Source organism: Macrotis lagotis, chromosome 1 (genome assembly GCF_037893015.1).
Source record: "Macrotis lagotis isolate mMagLag1 chromosome 1, bilby.v1.9.chrom.fasta, whole genome shotgun sequence".
NCBI lineage: Eukaryota > Metazoa > Chordata > Mammalia > Peramelemorphia > Peramelidae > Macrotis > Macrotis lagotis.
This window is the reverse complement of record NC_133658.1, coordinates 622212547-622235091: the sequence shown is the minus strand read 5'-3', so window position 1 is coordinate 622235091 and position 22545 is coordinate 622212547. Positions and strand designations below refer to the sequence as shown.

Sequence of the window (22545 nt, the reverse complement as noted above, 5' to 3'; positions counted from 1 at the left end):
TGAAGCCAGATTTCTACCTGGGTGCTCCTGGCTCCAGGGCCAATGTTCTTTCCTCTGTGCCACCTGGCCACTACTACTACTACTACTACTACTACTTTATTTTATTTTGTTTTATTTTGTTTTGTTTTTGCAGGGTTGTGGGGTTGGGGTGGCTTGCCCAGGGTCACACAGCTGGGTGATTATTGGGTGTCTGGGGCAGGATTTGGGGTCAGGTGCTCCTGATTCCTGTGCAGATGCTCCATCCACTGCGCCATGTCACTGCTCCTATTAACATTATTTATAATTTTAATTTTTTTCTCTGTATTGCTCATGCAGGTCTATATTTTTGGGGGGTATTATGTTTACTCTTAAACAAGAATATTTAGTAATGTATAAAAACATTTATATAAAAATAAGTAAATAAATACTGTCTGCCCTGCTTCTTCCTTCCCCCCAAAAAAAAGAAAAAAATGATGCCTTGTGAATTTTAATTCTTATCTTGTGAACATTGGCATCCGGCCAGATACCCAAGATCACAATTTCTGAGTTGTCCTTCACTCCTCACTGTTGTTCAACCTACATAGCTAATCATGGCCAAATCTTGCCATTTTTTCCTCCCTAACTTCTTTCCACTTAATGTAGTTGCCACTTTTGTTCAAACTCTGTCAAGTTTCTCTCTTCTCATCCATTTTCCATGTAGATGTTGAAGTAATTAATAGCCCTTAGGTCTGCCAATTGCTCCCCTTTAATCCTCCACTCCCCCCCCCCCCCCCAACACTAATAGCTCCTTCTTAACTCTAGTTATTTAAAGCTCTTCAAAACCTGGCTCCTTCCTCCTTTTCAGGCATGTTGTACAGGTCTGGATATTGTCTTTCACAGAAGGAGTTTCATCTTTTGACCCCATACCTTTGCAATGACTTTTATTTTTAGGTTTGTTTTTTTTTTTGCAAGGCAGTGGGGTTAAGTGGCTTGCCCAAGGCCACACAGCTAGGTAATTAATAACTGTCTGAGGCTGGATTTGAACTCAGACTCCTGACTCCAGGGCCAGTGCTCTGTCCACTGTGCCACCTAGCCACCCCTGCAATGACTCTTCATCCCCACCCCTCACCCCCACCCCTTCTCCAGAGTCCACCTCTTAGAATCCCTGGCTTCCAACAGGAAGTAGATGAAGCATTGTTTTCTACTGCAGGCCTTTCTTGTCTGTCTACTGAATATAGTCTTTAGCTCTAAAGCTCCATTTCATCTACTTAATTTATCTCTTGTATAAAACTATTTGTGTATATGTTAACTTTCCCATTAAAATGTAAATTCCTTGAGGGCAAGAACTTTTCCCCTTTTTCCTTATTTGGAACATAATTAGTCCTTATAAATGCTTGAGTTCTGTTTTGTTCTTGATGAACATGTTCAAATGATGAGTTCTGTTTTGTTCATGTTGAATTTGAGATACTGGGAATCATCAATAGAGCATTGGAGCCCAGAGATAGAGTTTCCTAGATTTGAGAATCATCTACACAGAGATATCAGTTATGAGTGAGTGAGTTATCAAGAATTTAATGACACTTTATATGCCAGGTATATTGCTAAGCTCTATTCTAATGCAAATAGTATATATATTGCTAAGCTCTATCCTAATGGAAATAGTGTGTGTGTGTGTGTGTATTAAAACCAAAATTTAAAGGAAAATATTGCAGTTATTTCTCAATCTATAGATACTTATAGATTTTTTATAGTAACGTTCCATTTTTGCCAAAAGCTTTTTTTTTCCCTATAGAGATCAGCCAATGAATGAGGATTTTTAAATCAAGACCCCCTCAAGAATATGAATACATGTTTGGAATATCTAATGAATCTTTGAGTATTCAGTAAAAATGGAAAACAATGTACTCACTGTAGTATTAAATTTTTTTATTGCCTTAGGAAGAAAAACTTTTAAGTGTTAGAAATACTTTTCTTTAAATTTTATTATTCTTTTTTTTGTTTTGCTTTTTTTGCAAGGCAATGGGGTTAAGTAGCTTGCCCAAGGCCACACAGCTAGGTAATTAAGTGTCTGAGGTCGGATTTGAACTCAGGAACTCCTGACTCCAGGGCCAGTGCTCTATTCACTGTACCATCTAGCTGCCCCTACCCTAGTAAAGTATTCTTTACACTTCATAAAGCATGTTAAAAACATGACACTGAAGTCATTTTAGTTTCCACCTCTCATGAATTAGGATAAATTAGTCTTTGAAAAAAATTGAATTTGCTTAGTGATTGAAAAAATGTTATTTGATCCTAACTGAGATGAGATAACAATCCTATAGAATGTAAGATGAGATAACAATCTTATAGAATGTAAGTATTGGTTATTCATCAGGATTACATGGATTAATCAATGATTGTTTCAGACATCAGCAAGTGGCAAAATAGTGTTATTATTGTTTTCTACTGCAGGGTACCTGGTAGCAGAAGCTAATGTATATGTTAAATGGAAGGAATCAAGGGAAGAGGAATGGCCAAAGGGTAATAACTCTGGAACATAAATGGGTTGAGATGATAGTGGATAAGAAGGAAAGAAGGCAGCACTGTAAGCTTTCAGACTCCTTAAGTTTCTTACTAGAGGGATGCTCTGGGAAATAGAATATTTTCTTCCACCTGCTTCTTATTGTCGAAACTTGTATAGCCTCAGCTTCCTGAAGGTCACTGGCAGAGACCTCTGGGCCCTTCCTGTCCTCTTACAGGGTAATTCAGAGCACAGATGTCTTAAGAGTCTTTAAGGCTCAAGTTAATTATTATCAAAAGACTTATGGATGATGTCTTCAATTTGGAGTTACACCCAAAGGGCAACAAAAACGTGCATACCCTTTGATCCAGCAATACCACTACTGGGTCTATACCCTGAAGAGATGATGAAAAGGTTAAAAACATCACTTGTACAAAAATATTCATAGCAGCCCTGTTTGTGGTGGCAAAGAATTGGAAATCAAGTAAATGTCCTTCAGTTGGGCAATGGCTTAGCAAACTGTTGTATATGTATGTCATGGAACACTATTGTTCTATTAGAAACCAGGAGGGATGGGAATTCAGGGAAGCCTGGAGGGATTTGCATGAACTTAATGCTGAGTGAGATGAGCAGAACCAGAAAAACACTGTACACCCTAACAACAACATGGGAGTGATGATCTACCTTGATGGACTCACTCATTCCATCAGTGCAACAACCGGGGACAATTTGGGGCTGTCTGCAATGGAGAATACCATCTGTATCCAGAGAAAGAATCATGGAGTTTGAACAGAGTTCAAGGACTATTACCTTTAATTTAGAAAAAAAAACACTATCTTATTGTCTGATCTTGTTATCTCTTATACTTAATGTTTCTTCTTTAAGGATATGATTTCTCTTTCATCACACTCAATTTGGATCAATGTACAACATGGAAACAAAGTAAAAATTGCCTTCTGTGGGGGTGCGGGTGGGAAGTAAGATTGGGGGAAAATTGTAAAATTCAAAATAAATAAAATCTTTAATTAAAAAAAAGGATAATGTCTTCCTTTTCTTTTCCCCTAATTTTTAATCTTACAGTTTACTGCCCTGGATCTACTTCAGCTCTTTCAAAACTAAAGATTGGTTCTATCACAACTATCCTGTGATCAGAAAAAGACATATATATATCTCCCCCCAGGACTCACCTCAGGACCTGAGCCTCAGTGCTGGGTACCTTTAGACAAGGACTCAAACTGGCACCTGTGTCTTAACTATTAGATCTCAACTCTAGGGTCAGATCCCCAGATTTCTCACCTGTAGGACCAGCAACAATCCTATCAACCTTAAGGAACCGTTCTAGGCTCAAAAATTCCAGACTTGTTATGGCCACATCTTTTCTTTGACTTTGACATTCACATTGCCAAAATATTCCTCTAGGAATAGGTCTTAATGGCAATTCTGTACCAACCCCTATGTCATTTTCACTCCTTTTTCAAAAAACTGACAACCCTACCCATTTACATACATATAGTTGCTCCCTCAAATGCCTTGACCTTCTAGGTCCTCAATACTTATGACCTGCTCCTTTTCTCAATGTGGGCCATGCACAAAAGGAAATATCACACCCTTGATTTCATCATTAATCACTTCCACTTCTAAGAGCAATTCTGAAATTTTCTTTGACAAAATCCCATCAATCCATCTAATCTGTGGTTCATTCCTCCTAAACCTCTTCTTCATTCTAATCATAACCTCCAGTCCTTCTCACAGGTCATCACCTTGATTCTAGCTTTATTTCCTTCCTTTCCTGCTCTTAAGCTTATAAATAGCCAGTCCTTTGTCCAGTCAACCATGACCACCTAATTCTTAATTATTTCCACCATTTGCTTCTCCTGAAATTACTGAGTGGTTTATATACCATGTTGATTAGATCTAGTATAGAATTATGTGATCTGGTCTCAACTCAGATCTTCCAGAAGCAATGGATTTTTTACTATTCCCTTATTAATTCTTTGTATCAATACACACAGCATCTATTCTAAATCTTATATTTTCCTTTTATGTATCCCTCACCCTCTGCCCCATGTGGCATCACTGTAGGTTACTTTGTTGCTACACTACTGACAAAATAGAAACCATTAACCTTGAGCTTCCTCTTCTCCTTACTCTATATCTCATGATTCCTTGACTTTTTTGCCTCATTTCTCTTCCTTTACTTTGATGTAGATAATAGTCCTTTTTCTTTTTCCTTCTTGCTGAGATCAGTCTCACTACATGTGCCCTTGATTCTATCCCTTCCCATCTCCATTACTCCAGAACACCCATGTTTTAAATTTCTGAAGTATGATTCATTCCTGGCTGCTTTTAAATATCACCAGGTCCCTTCATCTTTTTTAAAATTTCATTTCATTTATTTAAGGCAATGGGGTTAAGTGACTTGCCTAAGGTCACATATCTGGGCAATTATTAAGTGTCTGAAGCCAGATTTGAATTCAGATCCTCCTGACTTCAGGACCAGTGCTTTATCCACTGCACCACCTAGCTGCCCCCCAGATCGCTTCATTTTTAAAAAACCCTCACTTGATCTTTCCATGTCTTCAACCAAATATCTGGAAAAAGTCCTTTACTCTTTTTGTTTCCATTGCTTCCTCTCTTATTCTCTTCTCAACATTTCATCCAAACTATGTTACCAATGATCTCTTAAATCAAATCCATAGGTCTTTGCCAATTTTTATCCTTAATCTTTGTAACATTTACTTTAGACAACTTTTTCCTATGTAGAAAAGAAGACTCATGTCCTCTGTTTTCATACTGCCAGTCTCTCCTGGTTTTCCTCCTCAGTTGACTGTTCTTTCTTAGTTTGCTTTGGTATCATAGCAGTCTCTAACTCTTAAGTAAATCTCAGCATTCTGTGCTTAACCCTTTTCTCTATCTATACTTTCTGTCTTTGTAAACATAACAACTCTCAGGCTTACTTATCCTCTCTTCAGAAATAGAGGGCTCCTGGATCTATATATTCTAGTCTCTATATATGTAGTCTCTCACTTGTTCCCCAGTCTCATATTACCAGCTGCTTATTAGATGTTTCAAATTGTTGTACTATAGTTGTTTCAAACCATTATGCCACAGTCATTTCAAACTCATGTCTAAAATGAAACTCCTTATCCTTTTTCTCAAATGCTTCTTTCTAATGTCTCTATTTTTGTCAGAGGCAATAACAATGTGTGTCCAGTTGCCCAGATTAGCCACCTAACTCTATCAGCAACTCCCATCTCTTCTTAATTCTATATATCCAATCAATTCCCAAGTCTTTTTGTTTTGACTTTCACGTTTCTTGTATTTGTCTCCTCTTTCCACATCTCTTGGGACTCCTATCTTAGATCTGGTTCTTATCACTTCTTATGTAGGTCATTGCAATAGCCTATTTCACGTTGGGGACCATCTTACATGCAGCTACCAAAGTGTATTTTTCCTAAATTGTATTTTTTTTACCATGTCACTTCCCTCCTCAGTTAAACTCCACTGTCTCCCTATTTTAAAGCTTTTATATTTTGACTCTAGCTTACCTTTGTAGACTTTACATATATCTCTCTTCCCACGTAGCATTCCATCTCTAGTATCCTTATGTTTACACAGATTGCCCTGCCTAGTACTCACTTCTTATCTCTATCTCTTAGCAACCCTACTTAGTTTCCTTCAAAGCTTAGCTCAGGTCCTAAATCCTTCCTACAAGAGACCTTTCATGATACTCCTGAGCTCTTAATGTATTACACTGAAATTGCCCTGTATTTGTTTTCTGTATATACTACATATGTGTACATGATACTTCACATCCTCCCAATAGAATGTAAGTTCCTTGAGGACTGGGACGTTTTCATTTTGTCTTTGTATCTCTAGTGCCTAGGATATAAAAAAGTATTCCACACAACAAAATGGTTATTGATAGACTGCTGCTAAAACATCATATTTTCAGTTGATGAAGAAAAATTTTTAAGTTATTGTTTGAAGAGAATTTAAAATATTATTAGCATAATATGCTTTAAATAATTTAGGTTAAATTAAAAACGTGCCTATATTAACTTTTTTGTTATTGTTTTTAGCTTTTTATGCAGATTGATGCACTTTTCCCAAAACAATTTGGAACATGGACTGAATATGCAAAAAGATACTGTAATGCTCATGTCAGGTACCTACTCCTATACATCTTCTCTAACTTTCTCTCTCTCTCTCACTCTCTCTCTCTCTCTCTAATGTATGTTTTATATTGTGTGTGTATATAGATACACATATTATATAGATATATACATAGATAAACATATAAACGCATTCAACTCTAGATTGAGTTATGCAATTGCTATAGGATTGTAAATAGGATATTAATCAATAGTTTTCACATTGGTATAATTTGTTGAATGATGCAATAAATTACAATCTCATTAAATTTACATATAAGCTGACCTAAGATCTTAATTGGGAAAGATCTTAAAAGTTTGGATTAATGTTCCCTAGAGAAAATTGCATAAATTATATAAATATTATTAAGGTCATTTATGTGTAGTTTCCCTTTTAAAGTATAACAGTAGACTTAATGAGTTTCTAATCTTTCACAGTCAAAGATGTTGATTGTTCATAAGAAAATCAAAGTCTTCTTAACATCTCAGAAAAAGAATAAGGCCAATAAAACTAGTAAGTCATTGTATTCTTGTATTCCAGCTTTGCCTTTTAATTAAAATAAAGTTAGCCAGAAAAACAATTGTAGAAGTTTTTGCAGAGTATCAAGAAATTACAATTCTATAATTTCAGTTTAGAGTATGGATTGACTCATTTTTAATTTTTTTTCTCTGATTACTAAATGGTTTTATTTAATGAAGTCAGCTTGTGATGGTAAATTTAAATGAGTACTACCTTGGACACTATAATCATTAGTACCTCCTTTAGATTTTAAAAAGCAAACAAACCACATATACACAAAATGGAAAATTAGATAACAAGGTTTATTCTTTTTAGTACTATACAATTCCAAAACTCTTTCCTTTCTTAATTTCACAAATCAGCAGTCATCTCTTAAAATCAGTTGATTTTCCACTGCATCATCATTTGGCAACATTCTAGATACTGTTAGGAAGCTTAAGGTTACTATTCTATTGCCTGACCAGCGTAACAAATAATATACTGGCTGATTATGAATAAGATGATATTTTGTTTTTTCTTTATCATTTTGGTGATGACCAAAATTTTTTTGCCCTTTTTCAACACTGAAATGATGTCTTCAGAGCAACATTTTTCAAATTTTTTGGTTTCAGGACCTCTTTACACGCTTAGTAATTATTGAGGGAGCCCAGAGAGCTTTATGTCAATATTTACTGTAGTAGAAATTAAACTGATAAAATTTCAAAACATTTATTTAAATTAATAATAGACCTATTATATGCTATAAATGTAATATTAAATGTAATATAAATAACATTTTAATGAAAATAAGTACATCTCAATAGCAGAAAATAATTAAATGAGAAGAGTGGCATTGTTTCATTTTTTTATAATTCCTTCAATGTGTGACTTAGTAGAAGATGACTAGATTTTCATATCTGCTTCAGAATTTGATCGGTTTGTGCTTTGGCTGAAATATGAAGAAAATCTTACCTCACAGATACATAGTTGGAAAAATGAAATAGTATTTTAATAGGCAAATGATGTCTTAATTTTATTTTTAAAATAATTTTGACTTTTAAGACACACACACCCCCACCCCGGGAGATAGTCCATACTTTAAGAATTGCTATTCTTATGCTGAAAGGGCAACAAAAATATGCATACCTTTTGATCCAGCAATACCACTACTGAATATATACCCTGAAGAGATGATGAAAAAGGGTAAAAAACATCACTTGTATAAAAATATTCATAGCAGCCCTGTTTGTGGTGGCAAAGAATTGGAAATTAAGTAAATGCCCTTCAATTGGGGAATGGCTTAGCAAACTGTGGTATATGTATGTCATTGAACACTATTGTTCTGTTAGAAACCAGGAGAGATGGGAATTCAGGAAAGCCTGGAGGGATTTGCATGAACTGATACTGAGTGAGATGAGCAGAACCAGAAAAACACTACACCCTAACAGCAACATGGGGGTGATGATCAACCTTAATGGACTCACTCATTCCATCAGTGCAACAGTCAAAGACAATTTAGTGCTGTCTGCAATGGAGAATACCATCTGTATACAGAGAAAGAACTGTGGAGTTTGAACAAAGACCAAGGACTCTATTGCCTTAAATTTAGGGTGGGGGGGAACTGATATCTTATTGTCTGATCTTGCTGCCTCTTATACTTTATGTTTCTTCCTTAAGGTTATGATTTCTCTCTCATCACACTCAATTTGGATCAATGTATATATCATGGAAAAGATGTAAAGACTGACAAATTGCCTTCTGTGGGGGGTGGGGGCAGGGAAGTAAGATTAGGGGAAAATTGTAAAACTCAAAATAAAGAAAATCTTTAATAAAGAAAAAAAGGATTACTGTTATACAAAAACTTTCAAGTTTATTTCCTACTTTCTAACTGTTAGCTCAGAGCCTTTTATTTTATAAATAGCATTATTTTTCTCAAATTATAATTCATATGCCACTTTGCTTGCCACTTTCACAAACTCATAAGATTTTTTTCTTATCATTTATCTCCATTGTCTTATTTCTTTGCTACTTGGAAGAATTTACTATCATCTAACAATTTACACATTCTCTCCTTCAGATCATTTATTAAAATGTTAAATAAGACTGATCCTACCAATGATTTTTGAGGAATCTAGCACTTTAGATTTCTCCTTTCACAGAAGTATCATTTATCCCTATCATTTATTTCCTGTCTGTAGCACAGTTCCATATCCATGACAGGGAAGCCTCCTCCTCAGTCTTATTGTGACTGAATCATTATTTTAATTCTTGATATGGAATCTTGAGAAGAAGGTTTTAGAAAGGTTAAGTAAAATCTCTAATTTTCTCCTTTATTTGCCACTCAAAGAATTCCATTAAGTTAGCCAAACAAATTCTACCTTTTCCCCAGCATTTATGATGATGTATACAGAAAGGCAGGGAGAGAAGTAATTCTGTCTTTTAAAAATTTAAAAGGTTAAGGTTCAAGTTTACTCCAATCCAAGGTGACTTAGTTCTTCATTTCTCAACCTTATCATTCAACTAAAACTGTTTTCTTCAAAGTTACAAAAATCTCTTAAGTGATAAATTTATTGACATTTTCTCAGTTCTCATGTTTCTTGTCCTCTCGCAATCAGTTTACTACTTTTTTTTCCTATATGCTCTTTCTAGATTTTTGTGGCAGTTTTCTCTACCAATCATTATAATATAGTATAATATAACAGCTGATAATGCAGTCTGCCATATCTTTGTGTTCCTTCTTGGTCTTTTTCCCGGGTCAGGCTCACTAACTGCGGGTGTTCTGCAAGACTCCCATCTTCTTCTCTCTCTACAGTATCTCACTTAGTTATTTCACTCCCCCTGGGCTCAGTTATTATCCCTCTGCAATTGGATTCTCAACCTAACTCCTTTTACTGCCCTGCCCTTTAGTATTGCATTAGGTTGTCTCCCTAATAACATTTCAGCCCCTTGAGTGCAAAGAATATTCCATTTCTTACTCTGTATGTTAAGAATCAAACACAGGACTTTGGACATAGTAGATACTTATTAAATGTTTATTGATTTATTGGTCCAGACTTTTTCTCTCCACCTTGGTCTAAAACAGCAATTTCTTCATAAAAGGTAATTAGTAGAGAATGAGAATGAATTTTAACCCTGCATTCTTTGGTTTTTATGTATAAAATACTGGTATAAAATACTAGTATAAAATGAAAAATTTATGAAAATAAGTACATCTCAATAGCAGAAAATAATTAAATGAAAAGAGTGGCATTGTTTCATTTTTTTGTAATTCCTAGTATAAAATACTACCCCCAGTACTTGAATTGAACTGACAAAATTGACTTTTCATTAGGCCAATTGGTCACTGAACACAAATGCAATGACCACTTGCTTTCAGTAAGCAATATAATGATTTTTGCTTTCTCTATCCACAAAAGAAGCCATTAAATAAAATTGGGACTTAGGAGAAGTAAATCCAACAAAGATTAAAAAAAAAACTTAAACTAGGGGCGGCTAGGTGGTACGGGGGATAGAGAACTGGCCCTGGAGTCAGGAGTACCTGGGTTCAAATCCGGTCTCAGACACTTAATAATTGCCTAGCTGTGTGGCCTTGGGCAAACCACTTAACTCCATTGCTTTGCAAAAACTAAAAAAACAAACAAAAGTGAAACTGAGGGGAGGGACCTGTGCTAGATGAAGAAAAGATCACTTTCATCTGTGTAGAGGAAAAAGCTAGTATTTAAGCTGGGCTTTTAAGGTTAAAGACAGGAATAGGACATTTAACTCCTAGGGAACAGTTGATGCAAAAAGCAGCAAAGTAATAAAGTATAGTGTTGAGAATAATCCAGTTTAGCTAGTATTAGAGGAAGGCATGTGAGATAAAAATCTGGAAAACTCAGTTCCAGATTACGAAGGGTTTTGATTAACAGAAGAAGATATTTCTGTTTCATTCCATAGGTTGTAGAGAAGCTGTTCTCAGATTTTGAGTAGTAGAGTAAAATGATTAGAATTGTGCCTTAATAACATTAATAGCTTCATGTTTAATGAATCAAAGGAGAGCTCAAAAATCATGGTAGTAACACATGATAGTAGCCTTAGCCAGGGTCATAACTAGTAGAGTGTAACATTTGATGTAACATTGAAAAGAGAGGTTATTGTAACTAGATTGCATTGAAAGACAGCTGTGAAGAATGTTTAGCCCTTCATTGTGAAAATAATTCCACATTAAGTCAGTTCCTAATGTAGCATGCTTCCTTCGTTTTTCAGGTATTTTGGTAAAAGAGCTCAGTGGGACTGCAGAGGTGCATCAAATCTAGGGGAACTTCATCAGCTTTTAAGTAATATAATGATCAGGAGATTAAAGACTGAAGTTTTAACCCAGCTACCCCCTAAAATCAGACAGCGTATTCCATTTGATCTTCCATCTGCAGCAGCTAAGGTAAGGATCCTTTAATTTGTTTGAAAATCATTTCCTAAAAAAAATATACTTTTGCAAGTTATTTCTAAAAGTAATAAAGTAGGGGCACCTAGGTGACATAGTGGATAGAGCCCTGGCCCTGGAGTCAGGAGTACCTGGGTTCAAATCAGATCTCAGACACTTAATAATTATCTAGCTGTGTGGACTTGGGCAATTGCCTTGCAAAAACCTAAAAATAAAAAAATAAAAATAATAAAGTTATTGCAAAATGTTCATTTTGAAAAATATTTGCTGATCTAAAAAGTCGCTTCCCTGCAAAAGTTATAATTAATTAGGGAATCATTTCCCAGACTCCATTGTACAGTAGAAACGTGCTGTTCAAAGTGAATAGGTGCTCTATGAGAAAATTTCAATATTGTAACTAACATTGAAATACTAAGTTATTAAACATGAAGTTATATGTTTTAAGAACATTGATGATGAAGTTTTTCATATATAAAATTAGACTGAATTCTACTTTAAAATCTCCTTCCTCAACCTTTATCCTTGTGGCAGCTTATGCTCTCTGGGTCAATGATGATGAGTTTTGTCAAGCCCATAAGTTTTTCCAGGGCCAAATGAGTTTAGGGAATACTAAAGTAGAGAAAATGAACTGTTCTTTATGTTCTTTTGATGCAAAAATGCTGAAAAGAAATATAATTATAGCTTTTAAGCATGTGGACAATCATTTTATAGAAATAGTGATAAATAATCTTTTTCCTCTGATGACTGAATAAGAGAACTAATATTACAGCAAGAAGTACTTATCTTGAACATTAAGGAAAGATTTATTTTCTCAGAGCATTTATGAATTAATTATTAATGGTGATTATGGGGTCTGGAGATTTTTGAGGACAGGATAGTCTACTATCTACTTGTATAATTTGGGTACAACCCCAGAGTTCTGCTTCCAACTCTGTTATCACCCTGTGAAATGTACTAATCATCACACTAGAAAACTAAAATTACATTGAAACCTCATATGCACTTACATCTGAAGAATTTAGTTTTCATATTGTTAAATCTGCTTAAATCTGGGCTTATATAAGAGACTTTTTGACAGAAACTGTATCATTTTCCAATCAGGCAATATATGCCAAACATTTTTTTCAGTATTCTTTCTGAAATAAGAATAAAGTGACTTTATATTCAGTTATTCCAAGACTTTAAAAGAAAATATAATTGAAGAAAGTCAATGTCTAATTCTACTGCATTTTTAAAAATTAATTAACGTTCCCCAAGTCTTTATTCCTGTTTAAATAAAACTATATCTTGCTGTAAAAAATAACTTGTTACCATATATTTTTTCTATGTCCTCTTTTCTTATATAATTAGATTTTTTTTCTTCTTGCTTTGCAAATTATTTCTCCTTAAGAGAAAGCTCTTTGTATTTGATTTATGATGTTAGCAAAGTGCTTTATTTTCACCCACAGCTTGTCATTGGTTTCTATAATTGGTAGGAACATGTGACTGACCTACCTCTGCATTGACGTTTTTGTATGAGCAGCCTGGTATCTTTGGGAATTTTCTCTTCTCCGTACCTTTCTGTATCAGAAAAAAGTAGGACATGATTCACAGTTACATTAATTGTTCTGCCCTTTATGCTGTATTTCTAAACATTGTTCTTTCCTCCCACATAGGAATTGAATACTAGCTTTGAAGAGTGGGAGAAATTAATGAGGGCTTCACATTCTGGTGCCACCGAGACTGGTAGCTACTTTTTTCAAGCCATGGGGCTGATGACCCGCATGTTTAAACAAACAGCTATTGCCAAGGTATTCTTGAAATTTCTGTGTAATTCTATTTTATTCTTGATGAAAATTATTTCAAATAATTTAGTTAGTTTAACTTCTTATTTTTGAGACTGTCCCCTGCGTCATTCCTCTGGTTCACTTCAACCCTAAAATTTTGCATTCTCATCCACTCATGTTGAACCTTACAAAAACTTTATTATCTTCTGTTTCTGTTGGTTTCATTTTATTTTTAGAGCAAATTGTCATTTAATTAAATATATGTTCTCTTCAGTTTTAGATTTTATATATATACATACATAAGTTTATCACTTTGCTTATTTCTTATTGTAAATGAAGCTATTTAAATTTATAAGTTGTAATTATAGAGTCATAGACCTGGAGGCATCTCAGTTTATAAGTCAGCTGGTCCAGTGGTATCAAACACATAGAAACAATTCCCTGAAGGCTGCCCATTGTTGTAGAAAACCACAAATGAATAATATCTGTGTTATATTTTATTTTTATATATTTTGTTAAACATTTCCAATTACATTTTAATATGATTTGGGATAAACTTATTAGTCTGACACTACTTATTTAGTCTACCTTCTTTCACAAATGAGAAAAGTAAGATTTAGAGATGTGAAGTGATTCTTGCAGTATTATAGTTGGCCAAGCTAGGAACTGAGTACAAGTCTTCTGACTCATATTTTCTGGCACTATATCGTGCTGACTTCTACATTAGGATTGTTTTTTTGGTTTGGTTTTGCTTTTTCCATCACACTAGAATTTATAAATCTAAATGAATCTCCAAATATCACAAAAATTCAGTTTATAGACAAAATGTAAGATGCCATCATAACTTGTATAACTTTTTGCTAAGATATCAATTTTTTTTATAAAAGTCCTAACAAGGACTTTATACAGACAATATTCCTGAAGTGGATTTACCACTACAAATCACAATGGAATTATAACTCACCATATTCTGAGCACTATGCTTCATTTAATTCAACCCAAAATCACATAGACTTCCAGCTCAAAATGTGGAAGACCTGGGTTTCTTTATCAGCTACATTTTCTTTATCACCTACATTTTTAAGAAGGACCCAGCCATGCTCAATCACTATCCTCGCCCCATTCCTTTTCAGTTCTTCTTTCATGTGTTAACTCCCCCCCCCCATCAGAATGAAACCTCCTTGAGAGTTGGTACTTTCTTGTTTTCTTGTATTTTTATATTCAGGGCATAGCTCAGTACCTGGAACCTAGGAAGCACATCACATGGCTTTATCTATCTCTCTCCTTCATCTTGATTCACCCATATTTCTGACCCAACCTAATTAGAAATTCTTGCTTGAACCTCAATAGCATTTTGTATGTACTGTCTCATTCATTTTTCATATCTTCCACTTTCTATCATAATTATTATATGATTACTATATATTTATGCATGTTTTCAACCTTTGTTACATTTTTCTCCTTGCACAGTATTTTACAAGTAGATCTCTTCTCTCACCTATGTAGGTATTCGATATAGATTGTAACCAATCTATCAGTGTTCATTCTGATCGTTTATTGTCCATGTTCTTCCATATAATATTCACAGAGATCAGTCCATTATGTGGATATCTATCTTCTTCCTATCAGCTGACAGAGCCCTCAACTTTTCCACTTGTTATCTCTTGTTCATGGGACATGACTGACCAGTTTTCTTTTCCCATCATACATTTTTTCAGTGATAATAACATTTAAACCACTTATTGGAGGGAAGGACATCAATATACTGCAACTTTATTGTGCTCACTGTGGATCTCTCCATTGCCTTTTGTATAAAGTAAACTTAAATTATTTGGAGATTCTTATGGTAAAATATTTGTCAAAAAACATCACTAGGAGAATATTTGCATTAAAAATATGGGTCTTTTCACCAGGAAAAAGCTTGAGAATATTAAAAGCATAACAAATGATTTGTACTGACTGAGCAACTCAATGAACTATCCTTCCAAGAGTGTTTGTCATATAGTCAGGACAATAGGTATTTCAATCCACTTGATTTTGTTCATATTGATCACCAGACTTATCACTTTGGAAAAATCAGAACATCTCTTTGATTTGGACCTTGTGCAAGAGATCTATAGCAATGGAAATAACTTTAGCAAGTATATATCTCTACCTATTCTGTATTTCCCTTGGTATTTGATAATAAACCTGTTATTCTGGAATTTATCTTTACATGCATGCATACATACAAATATATAAATACATGTGCACATGTGCATGTATATTGTATTATATATATATAAGTGTATGAGTCTTATTTAGAAAAGCATCTTTAAGACAATAATTCTTTATCAAATTAAATAGTTCCTTGTGATTGACAAATGATAGCAAGATCTTGTATCTTGTATTTGTCTACATCTTTCAATCATTTGTGAGAATATAAAGAATATAATTTACTGTAGAAAATCATTTAAAATGAATCTATGTATATATGAATGAGTGCATGAATGATTAAAATAGCAGTTAGTAAGAGTTTACTTTGTGCAAAGTACTGTGCTAAGCACTAAAGATGCAAAGTAGAAAAAGGCCCAAGTTCATCTTCCAATGAGGGGAACATTAGAGAAAGGTTTTAGTTTCAATTCAGATGGAAAGGTCCCACAGTTGATAGGTTACAGCAGCACAAAAGATAATAGTACATCTTTTAAAATGTCATTTCTACTGATAACATCCTATCAGTTTCTGATATTGAATCATTCTCATAAAGATGAGAAAGTCACCTCCCTGATAACTGATCTTCTTTCTGTCAACTTTTTGATAGTAATAAGCATGACCCATTCTTTTTTCTGTTCTCTGAGATCTTATAAAAATACTCTTCAGTACTTTCTAGGTTGTGTTGCTTCCAAGATGACTTGTCTTGCTTTATACTCAGTTTAGTATAGCCTTTCTCCCAATTTCATCTTCCCAAATGCCTTTTCTACTTTTCATATATTACTTTAGGGACTAAAGTGTCAGATTTCTTCTGCTACTGTTGATGAAAATACATTTTTATAATGACATCGATACATTACTCTATTTCATGTGTGTTTTTGTCATACATGTTTCTTTTAGGAATACTATGGGGATGAAACAACTTAATTGGCTCATAAACCAGACTTTAAGATTTTTTTCAGTTCTGTTCTTTTTCACCATTTTATTAGGCAATATTCCTTTTTAGTTTTCCATTTTATCATCTTTTATTATCTATCATCTCCCACTGTAAGTTGTTAATAAGTTAATAGTTTAAACTAGCTGTGACTCAAGTTTTGGCTGAGGAAGCTTTGAGGCTCCTTTATACTCTTTATTTCAGTGATTTGATCAGACTTCCTTAGGAAATGGTGATCATTTGTGTCAATATCTGTTCCTTTATTAATTTTTTTATTTTTCACAAAAATTTTGATTTGGTCTTTACTATTTAAAAAAATTTTTTTTTGCAAGGCAGTGGGGTTAAGTATTATCCCAAGGTTACACAGCTAGGAAATTATTAAGTATCTGAGGCTGGATTTGAACTCAGGTCTTTCTGACTCCAGAGCCAGTTCTCTGTCCACTGCACCACCTAGCTGCCCCTCCTATGTTATTATTAACAAAGGAAATTCTTAGAGTGGAAAATCATTCTACTGACAGTGATTTAATGAACTCAACAATAGATATATTTACTTACAGTGAGAATGGCAACAAAAGAGTCCAAATGAGAGAGGACTTTCCATTAAGTGATGAAGTCTTCTGGTTATCTGTATTTGAAGTTTTGAGGTAAAAGGTTGGCACAGTGGATAGAACACTGTACCTAGCATCAAGAAGGCCCAAATTCAAATCTCTCCTTAGACATTTACTAGCCATATGACCCTGAGCAAGTCACTTAACATACCTCAACTTTAGTTTCTTCTTCTGGAAAATGAAGACAATAATAGGATCAGCCTTCCAGAGATGTCATGAGGATCAGTGAGATTTTTTGGAACGCATTCTATAAATTCAAAAAGCACTGTAGAAAGTCATTTAACTCTTGATCTAATCTATCAGTATAGCTATCTTGAACAAACACAATGAGCTGAATCTTGAAAAAATAGGTGGAACAGAGGACTGGGTTGCTTTTATGAAATTCGTTATCACATTCAGTGATCCCAGTCTTCTGAATCAATCAGAAACCCCTTTTTAATATGACATGCTTACATAGAGCAAATTCATTGCTAATAGAACCACAGTAACTTGAACTTTTTATTTCTGGCATTACTGGACAAAGGCAATATGCCTGAAAAGTTCTGAATAGACACATGGTAGAAACTCTGCACCCCCACCCCCGAGAAAAGGACTTCTTGGCTAGATAGCCACAAAGCAATGAGAGTAATCATTAATATTTGAGCTTTAGGGAGCCAGGGTCACTATAGCACCATGACAAGACCTAATGAAAGGAGCTAAGAGCTCATCCTAAGCAAGAGGAAGATGCAGGCCACAGGAAAAAAAAAGAGGAAAGCGGACTCTGGACTAATCCTAGGTCTCATATTATTAATGCTTTGGGAATAGTCAGAACTACTTAGTGTCATGAATTTTGTGAGAACTATCACCAGTTCTGTAGACTGTATAGCAAGGAAGGAACAGCACTTAGAGACTAATCCCTTTCTAGCATGTTGAGCATGGTAATCTTTGCTTAGTTCTTGAAAAAGAATTGAGGACCCTTTGGAAAAAACCAAACTCAAGCTACATTTAGCTGTTACTAGGGTTTCCCTGGTTTGAGACAAAATTAGATCATGGGAGAGCTAGCTCCAAAGACAAAATTCAGACAGTGTGATCCCAGACCTGAAGTTCTGGGATATCTTAAAATGATGATCTATGCCTGCAAGTCATGGCCTACTAAAATGGCTCACTGACTTGAACTGTAGTCCATTTGTTTGTGGAGATAGTATGATGGGTCATAATTGCTCAGCATTATATCACCAATATTGAGTTAATGCAAAAAATCTCCAGACATTATTAATATTTGATCAGAAAAGGGAGTTAGTCAGTCATGTAGGAGAGTGATATAAAAGGTAGAGAGTCTTCATCCTACATTTTCCTTAACCATCCTAATGTCAAGAGACTTTGGTGACAGCTCCCTGCCATAGGATTTATGTGAAGTAAGATTCTTTTAAGATAAGACATGGATGAGTTGTGACCAGTACCTTTGGAGGGAATACCTACATGAATGAGCTCAAAGTATTGAAATGTCTGTGACATAATTTTATACACATACTCATTTTAATTCTTTTTGTGCTTTTTCTTTTTTAACCCAGTTTCAACCTTGTCATTCTGATTAACCTTTATAATTGAGATAATAATTAGCTAAGCATTATAAAGTAGCTAATGTTTCAAGTGCTTAACTTCTGAAAATGTTACTCCAAGTTTACTCCAAAAGTTTTTCCACTTATTCTTTTTTCCTTGGAAAAAAAAAAAAACATGGGGCAGCTAGGTTGCGCAGTGGATAGAGCACCAGCCCTGGACTCAGAAATACCCGAGTTCAAATCTGGCCTCAGACACTTAATAATAATTACCTAGCTGTGTGACCTTGGGCAAGTCACTTAACTCCATTGCCTTCCAACCCCACCCCCCAACAAAATACCCAACATATTATTCTTCATATATTTTACAGGATCTCTTGCTTAACTATGTTTTTCTCTAAACCAAAAACTATTCTAAAACTTGGTCCTTCCCTAGGAATTCTTGAGTTTTAAAACACCTTCGAGCTTATCAGTTCCCTTCTGAAAATGTAAAATGTAGTTCCCAGAGGTCCAGATCCAGTCTGCCTTCATTTATATAATAATATATTTATTTATGTTAAGATTATTAGTTTTAGAAAATAAGGTTCCAAAAAATTGAAATAGATTGCTCTTGTGAAACCTAATAACAAGTGATCTTTTAATACATTTTACTTAATGATAATAAAAGCACCATCCCAGACACCATAAAATCTCCTGGAAGGCCTTTTGGAAGATACTTTATGTTTCATCCTTTCTTTTTACAACTTTTAAATTTAATTTTGATTAAAGCATAAGTAAATATAATAGAAAATTATATTTAAAACTTTGTTATTCTATAAAACAAAGTAACATTTCACCTTATTTTTGTCTTCTTAGGTAAATCTGAGATTACATGTGCTGCCTACAGCTCAATGCTATGAACAGTGTATTATACCAAATGTACTGAAACCTTAATAATTGGGAAAATTAATCCTGAATGGTTCATTATGCTTGGAGTTTTTGATTTTTTCCTTTTTTTTTTCTTTGCAAATTGTAAATATTTTATTCTTTAGCAAATATTGCAAGCTTTAAGTATTTTAATGTATTTTTCTCCCCCTTTATTTTCCCAAATTATCTCTCTGAAACATTTTCTTTATTCTCTAGTTTAGCACAAGACAGTGAAAAGGAGCAGTAAAATAGTACCTGGAAGACCTAACTTTTGCTTCCAGTTTTGCCCCTAATTCTTTATTTGATGTTAAGCAACTGACATATCCTTCTTTAGACCAGTGATGGAGTTGGTTAGAATGAAAGTCTTATTTCAAACTCGGGACTCTTGTGGGTCTGGCACCCCAAATTGTTACTCTAAACTTATTTTTCTTGTAGAAGCATTTTAATATATGATAGTTATGTTGTATAAAACTGATTTACTTTATTAGACTTATACCTGATGGATTAAATAAATTTTTTGTCTTGACTGTGATCAAATTGTTTCTTTGAGAACATTCTTTTTGATCCTCTAACAATCAATTTTTATGTAAACTTTTGGAGTATAATATGTTCATAAATTGGAGACTTTCCATTCTCAATTTCTCCATTAGTCTATTGAATCAAGTTATGATGCCTAATACAACATAAGTTGCATGGAGACAGAGATCTTGCCTTAATTTTTGTTTTTCATACAATACTAAACAAAGCTCCAGGCATTATAGTAAGCACTAAACAAATAATTTTGAATGAATGAATTCATGTTAATAATTTTTTAAAATATCTGATAATGCCAGCATGTCTTAATAGCTACCTCTCACACTATGCCCTATTTTTAGTTTGTTTTTGGTGATTATTCATAATGAAAATAAGAAAAGAAATTTGATTGTAAAAGAATGCTTCTTCAAGTACTCTTGAAACATCTTACACCCTATATATCAAGTTAAAATTGAAATGGGTACATGATTTATATATAAAGGGTGATACCATAAACCAATGAGAAAAGCAAGGAATTGTTTACCTGTCAAATATATGGAGAGGAGAAGAATTTGTGGCAAGAGATAGAAAACATTATGAAGTACAAAATGGATAAATTTGATTACTATTCATGAAAATATTTTTGTACAAAAAAAAATCAATGTGACCAAGATTAGAATGAATTCAGAAAGCTGGGGAAACAAATTTTGCAGCCAGTGTTTCTGATATAGGTTTCATTTCTAAATTTTATAAAGAATTGAGTCAAATTTATAAGAATACATGTCAGTTCCCCAGATGAAGAAATTAAAGCTTTCTATAATCATATGAAAAATGCTCTAAATCACTATAAATTAGATAAATTCAAATTAAAATAATTCTGAGGATACCACTTCATACCTATCAGATTGGGTAATACAACAGAAAAGGGAAATGATAAGTGGTAGAGGGAATGTAAGAAAGCTGAGATACTAAGGCACTGTTGGTGGAATTGTCAACTGATCCAACAATTCTGGAGAGCAGTTTGGAATTATACCCAATTCAGCAATGCCATTACTAGGTCTTTCTTTCAAAGATATCATAAAAAAGGGGGAAAGACCATATATAAAAATTATATAGCAGCTCTTTTGGTGGTAGCAAAGAATTTGAAATTGAGGGAATGTGGCTAAACAAGTTGTGGTATGTAAATTTAATGGAATATTATTGTTCTATAAGAAATGTTGAACAGGTAGATTTCAGAAAAACTAAGAAAGACTTAAATGAACTGGTTCTGAGTGAAGTGAACATAATCAGAACATTGTATGCAGTAACAATACTAGGTGATGATCAACAGTGGTAGATTTAGCTTCTCTCAGTGCTTGACTTGTAGTCAGGTGAGAGAGAGCTAGTTTGAATTTTATCTTTTACCTTTCCTATCCTGTGATCCTGTTAAAGTCACTTAGAATCAAAGTCACTAGCATCTTCACCTTCCTCACTTGAGTTTTAAAAATCAAATGAGCTGTTGTTTATTGTTTTGGAATTTGCAAATTTTAGTGGGCTATATTTATTAATGGTAACTTATTATTAATTCATAATAAGTATCCAAAATAAAAATGTTATATTTTAATAATTAAATTAAATTGGTGGTGAAATAATATCTTCATTATTTTTTGTATTTAATGAAAGAACAATAATTCTTTCTGTAATTTTGCACTAAATTAATATGAAAAATCTTTTTCTTGTCTTATATTCTTAATCACTGAATAAGTCTTGCTTTCATGTATATGGCTAATTTAACAATGATAATAAGTTGTCATTATAGAAACATAGACCCAAAAAGGTCCTCTGGGATTATCTGTTTTCTTTTCTTTCCTCCAGCCATTATTGTCTATTAAAGTATAAATAAATGACTTTCGAGTCTCTTTTTCTAGCTCTCCAAGGAGATTTCTGTATCTCATTATCTTTTTTTTTTCCATATTACCTCACAATACCTTTCAAGCAGATGAAAGCCTAACAGTACTGTTGATCTTGCTATAACATTAGTGTAGTATTATTAGAGATTAACCATTCTAGACTCTGACAATTATGATAAGAGATACAGCAAGTCTTATTTCTTTTTTATTGTATTTTGAATTTTACAATTTCCCCCCAATCTTGCTTCCCTCCCCCCACCCCCCACAGAAGGTAGTCTGATGGTCTTTACATTGTAGCAAGTCTTATTTCTGAAAATTTATGCCTCTGTCTCATAAGATTGCTGAACAGATAGCAAAGTAAGTGTTTTTATATTCTAGGAGCAAAAATGCTATTAATGTATTTTAGCTTTAGTTTTATTTTTATTAACTTTAGACTCTTCCCTTAATATTTGTTAGATGTAATATAATGATAAATAGTAGTGCTATAAATAATAAAATACTACTATATAATTTAAATTATGAATTAAGAAAGAGTGATGTATTTTTAAAAATCTCAGATTTCTGAGAGAAAAGAATCATTTCACATTAGTATTTTGAACTTCCTTTAGAGTTAACATGAATTAAAATGATCCTGTCCAGGGAACTTAGGATTCATATGTGTTCAACCTTATCT

General features: G+C 33.8%; 1 protein-coding gene across 1 annotated transcript in view; it reads left to right on the top strand.

Annotated features, from left to right (window-relative positions):
* The window catches only part of ZRANB3 (zinc finger RANBP2-type containing 3), a 238159-nt gene that overhangs the window by 136810 nt on the left and 78804 nt on the right, over positions 1-22545 (top strand). Inside the window, exons 7-9 of the mRNA XM_074212007.1 lie at positions 6541-6626; positions 11357-11528; positions 13187-13321. Of these exons, the coding sequence (XP_074068108.1) occupies positions 6541-6626; positions 11357-11528; positions 13187-13321 (393 nt within the window). The remainder of the gene's footprint in view (positions 1-6540; positions 6627-11356; positions 11529-13186; positions 13322-22545) is intronic.